Consider the following 7,696-nt stretch of genomic DNA (forward strand, 5'->3'; position numbering starts at 1 on the left):
ACCCCCTTAGCTCAGAATCACGGGATTTGCCTAGATGAGAGTGGAGACAAAGTGGAAGAGACGTTGTATCGGTCGATAATTGGATCCTTGATGTATCTTACTGCTTCCCGCCCGGACATCATGTATCCCACGTGTTTATGCGCCCGTTATCAGTCAAGCCCACGCCAGTCACAGCTGACAATCGTGAAATGCATTTTACGGTATTTGAAAGGCCGCCCAAGCATCGGCTTGTGGTATCCTAGATCGGGTGACTTCTCTCTTACAGGTTTTGCTGATTCGGACTTTGGTAGCTGCAAGCAAAATGCAAAGTCCACCACTGCAGGCTGTCAGTTCTTCGGAACTCGACTAGTCACTTGGCAGGGAGGAGGAGTTAGCGCATGTGCACAGTTTGGGTCCGATTGGATGGCAATCCGATCGGTTGACCATCCGTGGGGACCGGGCACGGCCCCGTTGAGAAAGCAAAACAAATTGATACTAGCTTCCTCCTGAGTTCATGAAGGATCCCATATGCTATCATCTCTTTGTACGAACGGAAGTTCTAGCTCCTAAATTTGAATTTTGAGTGGTGAAAGCATCGGTTTTTGAAAGACTCTTATGCCCTTTAGTGGCTGCAACAATTTGGGATGGGTATTCTCCTAGGAAACCACGTTTTAAGTTTCTGGTTAATTTCTTGCGAGAGCTTGGAATTTTATTCCAGCAAAGATAACACAGTTTGATTAGTATTACAGTTAAGGATATCTAATATCCCCTGCAAGCTGAATGGTGTGTAGGGGAAGAAAAATTAAACCTTCTTACGTGAAGAAAGAAACCAGAACCTGCTCGGACGGTAAATGAAACGATTCCCCTTGCACAGTCTGCACAGTTCGTTTCATCCTCGCCAAACTATGCCTCGAAAGGGTATTTTGGTCCCTAGTTTGGGCCTGTCCCCAGTTTCTTGTGTCCCCGGCAGCGGGAGAAGAAAAAGATACATATGTTGCTCGCAGCCAAATGACGCGACGAATGGATTTTTCGTGTTTAGTTTACCCATATTATAAGGACGATGCCGAAGGAATGAAAGGTTACCTGAAAAACAAAAAAACGTGTCGTATGACGATTATAAACTTGGGATCTCCGACCGGGGTGTGACATATTTGAAAATATAGACTGACTGGGGCTCCTGTACTCGTCTGTCTTGCGCCGTTGTTTCCATCATTGTTTCCCCCTGCAACCAGCAGAACCACCCGATCATACTCATCGGTTAAGCTGAAAACTAATGACCCAAGTCATTGTTGGGCCATTCCCTCCAAGCAAAGGGGATTGAACATTTTAGTCCCTGAACTATTCAGGAACGGGATTTGTCAAGTCCTAAAGCATGTATTAGACGGATGGAACCCAGGTGCACCCAGTTTTTGAATCTCCCGGACCACCCGAAAGGATTGATACCGTCTGAACTAAGACCGGAACATGATCATAAGTTAAACACACCCTCCTGGTCATGTCACGCCCAAATAGATCTATCACTCATGTCCCTCGGTCCACCAACAGAGATGAAGGAATTGAGGAAGTGTGCTTGCTTAAAAATTGGTATAAAGTGCAAGAAACAAACCTCAGTAGCGCTCTTTACTTGCGAGGCTGAATACGTTTCGGCCTCAAGCTGTTGCTCTCAGATCCTTTGGATCCAACAGCAGATGCGAAACTTTGGTTTGCAGTTCTTGGACACGCCCATATTCGTGGACAATGAAGCAGCAATAAACATAACAAAAAACCTGGTTCACCATTCCAAAACAAAGCATATTGAAATCCGTCATCATTTCATCCGTGATTGTCACGAGAAGAAATTGACTCAGATAGAACATATTCACACCGATGAACAGAAGGCTGATTTTTACACCAAACCGTTTGATAAAAAGAGATTTAATTATCTTTTGAAAGTAAATGGGATGAAAAATTTATTTTCTGGGAGGGTGGTGGAATGTGAAGCCGAGGAAGACGGCGATCTGATGTGAACCACGTTGAGTTGTCAAAGTTTTTGTACAGTTTATTTTCTGCTTTTGAGAAAAACAAAAACACAAAAATATGTTTTTATTTTTAGGGGGAGAAAGTTTGCAGAAAAATATAAAAACATGATAAAATTTCAAAATCCAAAAACATTAGAAAATCTGAAAAATCCAAAAACATTGAAAAACTGAAAAAGAGTTTGTGTAAAAAGGGGAAATGATAGTACATCAGCTAGACAGATACAGTACGCTAAAGAATTGTATTGTAAAAATGTGTTAAACAGTCTTGTAAATGATGTGTCGATAGGTTTTTACACATTTAGTAGATTTATTTGGGATATAAACAAAAGTAATAACTTGCTTTTACGTGGGAACATCTCCAGGATATATAGGTAACCCCTGAAATCTCGTTTGAAAGGTCATATTTCTGACATACTAGGTCTTTGTACGTGATGATATCTGGGGTATTATACCAGGACTTCTGATTTTGCGGAAGCAATAGCCTAGTCCTCGTATAATACTCTGCACATGCTTTACTCGTAAAGCCTCCCCTCAGCATAAAAAATGATAAAACATTGCAAAATGCTAATCATGTGCTGTTGTAAAAAAGATTCCCAAAGGGAACCCACTGAAAGTCGAGCCGTCATCTCTTTGCTGAATGGAAGTTCTGACCTGAGCTCTCACGGTCTCGAATTCACCCCATTACAGATATCATTAGTGTACATTCACCTGTAAGACTGAATATAGTGATCTGGATACGGGAGTATATTCTGAGGTGGTACACGCATAAAAGTCAAGATCTTAAAACACTAAATCCGTATCCCAAATAGATTGAACTTTGTGTGAAAATTTAAGAGGATCAGTATATCGAAAATCAATGCAAACTGTTTAATACTGAAAATGTAATCAAAGCTTAACGGTGTTTGTATTTTGTCGACAACTGATATGATCCCCTAACACACTCGCAAAAATATTGTGTGTACAGTATTCTGTTTATCTTAATCAAAAATCCAAAAAGATTTGCATTTCATCTTATTTTCGACAACAAACGTTGGAGATCAGATGATTAAAGTCTATTGTGCAGAACGTGTCTGGATCATGAGGGTTGGGTAAGCAGAAGTGTGAAAAAGTGATGGGTGTTTGCTTAAAGTTCAAAAGTTCATTAATTTGAACTTAAAATTGTTTCGGAAAATCAGCATCTTCATAATCTGGTAAGCCAAGGTCATTAACTTGGACTTGGCAGGCTAAACAGTTGACTAGGGTCATTAACTTGGACTTGGTTAACTGGGTGTGTCGGTAAATTTTCAAAAAAGTTAAAAAAATTAATTAAAAAATTGAAAATTAATTTCGTTTGAAATCTTAATTCCGTTTGAAATGGAATTCAGTTTGAAAAGTAATCCCGTTTGAATCATGTTAATTCCGCTTGAACCGGGATTTCCGTTTGGGAAGTAATTCCCATCTATAAATAGGGTGTGGTTGTGGTTATTCCACGCGGAATAGCCCCATCTATAAATAGGGTGTGATTCCGTTTGAATGCATCACTTTCCTGATTCCGTTTCAAACATCTCGTTCAAGGCGATTTCAAACGAAATCCCTAAATCATCGATTTACAGCCGTTATACTGCCCGTTTGTTTACTGATTCTTGATTATAGTTGGTTTACACAACTATTATCATGGGAAAGGTGAGAGTTTTAGTCGATTTTGCACAGATCTAGTCTAATTTCGTTTGAACAAAGATGAACAGGACAGAACACATAGTTTTAGGGTTTGTTTGTGAATAAAATCAACTGAATAACATACCCTTGTACTCGGATTGTGACATAGTTTGTGATTAGGGCTTCAATTTGATCTGTATTACATGTTTTGAGTGTTTGTCGGTGATTCAGGTTGTTTGATCTTAGATCTAGGGCATTTCAGTGGACAAAAATAAATAAAAAACACATCCTCTTGCTCAGAATTCAATAAAGAACAAACCTAGTTCATCAATTTAATCATCAGTTCTTGAAAATTTGTTGATTGGTTAATTTCATTTCAAAGTGATAATTCCGCTTGAAATGCATATTTCGTTTCAATTGTAATTTCGTTTGAAATTTGATACCGTTTGAAACCTGATTCCGTTTGAAAATGATATTCCTATTGAAATGTAATTTCGTTCCAAATTATAATTTCGCTTCAACTTGTGATGTAATTCCGTTTTAAAGTGTGATTCCATTTGATGTGTAATTCCGTTTGAAAACAGTTTTGAGTTGAAAATTATTCTAAGTGTTGAAACTGAGTGTATGTTTTGAATTTTCAGGCTTCGAATGTGTTGTTTGATCCTTTACACAACACTTGTTGTGTGTACGATAAGGAGATACCTAAAATGGCCGGATTCACAGAAATTCTGGAGTTTATGGAAAGATTGCCAATACAGAAAGCAATGACGAACCAACACTTGGTTTTCAGATCTCACATTAAACATTTTTGGAAGAATGCAACATATGATGAGGCAAACACGACAATAGATTCTGTTGTGAGCTTAAATGGCGAAGATAAACCGATTATTATCACTGAACAGCTTGTACGTGAAGTGATTAACTTTCCAGATGAAGAAAATTCTCCTACGAAGTTTCCGGAAAGAATGGTAAAGGGATGTTTGTTGAGAATGGGATACAATGGTCCTCTGAACAAGGCGAACTATTTAAAAGCTTGTTTTCTGAGGTTGTACAAGTTTCTTATTCATGCAGTGGTGAATGCTCTCAGTCACAGGAAGGGAGGATATGATGCTATGCGCGATTATCAAATGAATATGGTGGTTGCTCTTGTATTGAACAAAAAATACAACTTTTCACACATTGTGTTTCATTACATGGTTGAAATAACACGTCGAAAAGCAAGACTTGGGTTTATCCCAGATTTGTGCAGATGATTTTAGACCATGCATATCCTGACTTGGAAAGAGACGAACAGAATGATTTGTTAGTGCAATATCATATGGATAACGAGTCTTTGAAGCAGTTGAGTAGATATCATCCAAAACATCCAGAACCAAAAACAAAAGTTGAATTTTTTGGTTTCATTAAAGACAAAAACTATCAAGATCCAGATCCAGTTAATCATCAGAACTGGAGGAATGAGGAAGAGATGAAAGAAGCTGGTTATGCTGATGAGTTAAAAATTCTTGAAAGTTTCAAAGAATCAAGAAACGAGTGGTTCTCGAAAGAAGAGAAAAAGAAAAAGAGCAGGAAAGCAACTCCGAAAATTCAAGAAGAGGAAGGTTCTTCATCTCAATCTAAACGAAAGCGTCAAAAGAAGAATGTTGAAACTATGCTGGTCGATGAACCAGATGAAGAAGAACCAGAAACGAATGTTGAAGGAAATCAGGAATCTGACATGGAAGATGTGTTGAAAAACATTGATTATGGATTAGAGACAGAGAAAGTAGTTGATGAAGGAGTTGGTATAGATGAAGATAAGAGTTCTTCTAGTTCTGAATCTGAGGTAGATGAGACAGAGCGTATGAGGAGAATTCAAGCTGAAATTGCAAAAGAGAAAGAGTTAAAAAAGAAAAAGAGACAAGAGAAGGATGATGATGATGTGTATGTTCCATCTCCTGAGCATATGATAGAGTCTCAAACGCCTCCATCTGGGGATAGAAAGAAAGCAAGTGCCAGAAAGAATGTAGTTTCTCTAAGAGCAGCAAGGAAGAAATTGATTGTGAGGTTGCCTAAGCAAACACCGAAAACAAAATCTAGTCAACCACCATCACCACCACCTGAACCATCACCACCTAAATCACCACATAAATCCCCACCAAAACTACCTATACCACCACCATCATCTCCACCACATGTTTCACCATTTCATCTGTCACCACTACATCAATCACCACCACATTTATCACCTCCACACCAAACACCAATCCAAGAACAACTTATTCTCACTTCATAACAAATCTTTCAAACACCACCATCTTCACAAACACCTGTCCAAATTACACCTGGTTCTTCTGGTTACAAAATTTTCCAAATATTCCTACAAATGTGAATATTGGTCTTAACGATAGTGGAGATTTTGACTTTGCGAATAATGCACAAGTGAAAGTATTAGAAAAGATAGTTGAAGAAGTTTTGGTTGAAAACAAGAGATTGGCAGATCATGAAAAGATACTTGAGATGCATGTCAAGATGGTTGAATCTGAAAACAAGTCTTTGCTAAAGAAAGTCGAAGCTGATCAGATCGAGATGGATATAATGAAAGTGAAACTTGCTGAGCTAGAAGAAGAAAAAGCACGACGTGATGAGCAAAATAAGTATTTTGAGTTGATAACAAAGAGTTAGAAGCTGCGAAAGCTATGAAAGAACATGAAACTTATATGATGAACAAAGTGCTTGAAAATATGCTTGGTAAGTCTGTGGAGCAAAGGTTTGAAGAGATTGAAGTTGAGGAAGTTAGAGCGAAACGTCAAGCTGAAATTGATGCTGAAATGAAGTTCAAAGGCAAAGGTGTTGAAGGTTCTGATCTTGTTGAAAGGGCAATAGTTCTATCTACTGATCCTGAGTCTCCTATTCAGAATCCACGTTCGATTTCTACAGTGTCTGCTATCTTTGAGGAAGATGTATTAATGGATGATATCATTACTGCTGAAGGTGACGAAGAGGATGATGACGAAGAGGATGATGATGAAGAAAAAGTTGATGATGCAGATGATGTATTCTCTGCAAGCAGTCACAGTGATGACGATGGTAATGATGATGATGATGATCAGGGTGGTACTGGTGTTAAAGTTTCTGAAGCGTCAAATGAACAAACTGTTGATGACTATATGCATGATGATGCAAATGAAGTGTCAGATAATGTTGATGGAGAGGGGGAGAATGTGGATGATCAGAATGCCGATGAAGTTGAGAAGTTGATTCTTCGTATTGAGCCTGAGGTAGAAGAAGGAGAAATCAGGCATACGTATACTTTAGATGAAGTTCTCAAGATGTTTAATGTTAATGAAAATGAGTTCAAATTTGATTTCGAAGAAGAGTTGAATGCTTTTGATATCAATCAACAATCCGAGTATCAGTACAAGTATGTTGATGAAGCTGATAACTATGATAGGGTTGAGGTTGAAGATTGTACTGTTGAAGAGAGTGTGAATGAAGATACTTCAGACTTTCCAACTCTGGTTGAGTTCTTCAGTCAAGAGAATAGAGATGAACTGAGGAGAAAAGTTGCTGAAATTTTGAAAGATAAGAACTTTGATGGTACTACAAAAGATCCACAGTGCGAAGAACGCAAGAAGTGGTTCAGGAAGAGTAATGAAAGAAAGTTCAAACGTCATTTGAAGTTTTACAAGAGGGATAGAGATGTTTCGCTTGGTGATATCATCAGTTGGGGATTCTTACCACAGGTGAACACTTATGCAATTAGAAGAGAATATGGCGTGCAATAATTTGAACGTCTTTATGATATTATGTCCCTACCCTGGTGGGATGTAGAAGAATTGTCAAAGGTTAGAACGTTAAACTATCCAATCAGAAAGAACGATGTGCCTATGTGGGGTTTGATAAAGTATGAATCGTTGAAAAACTTCAAGCACTGGAAGCCTCATTACCCGAAGAAAGTTCAGAGGGTAGATCCAGTGACTGGAGTTGAAGAAACAATTTTACATGTGAAGAAGTCTAGAGTGATTAAGAATATCCCTGTGCCGAAAATGGAATAAGAGTTCTATAAAGGTTTTGTATGTTGG

At 38.4% G+C, this 7,696-nt stretch overlaps 1 protein-coding gene across 1 annotated transcript; it reads left to right on the plus strand.

The window, feature by feature from the left end:
• Positions 1-6,310: 6,310 nt before the first annotated feature.
• Positions 6,311-7,399, plus strand: LOC110931997 (RNA polymerase-associated protein LEO1-like). The gene is made up of 2 exons (XM_022175365.1): positions 6,311-6,605; positions 6,663-7,399. Exons 1-2 carry the CDS (start codon positions 6,311-6,313, stop codon positions 7,397-7,399), a joined length of 1,032 nt encoding a protein of 343 aa, XP_022031057.1.
• Positions 7,400-7,696: the final 297 nt, after the last annotated feature.

Source organism: Helianthus annuus, chromosome 3, assembly GCF_002127325.2.
Source record: "Helianthus annuus cultivar XRQ/B chromosome 3, HanXRQr2.0-SUNRISE, whole genome shotgun sequence".
NCBI classification, from domain to species: Eukaryota; Viridiplantae; Streptophyta; class Magnoliopsida; order Asterales; family Asteraceae; genus Helianthus; species Helianthus annuus.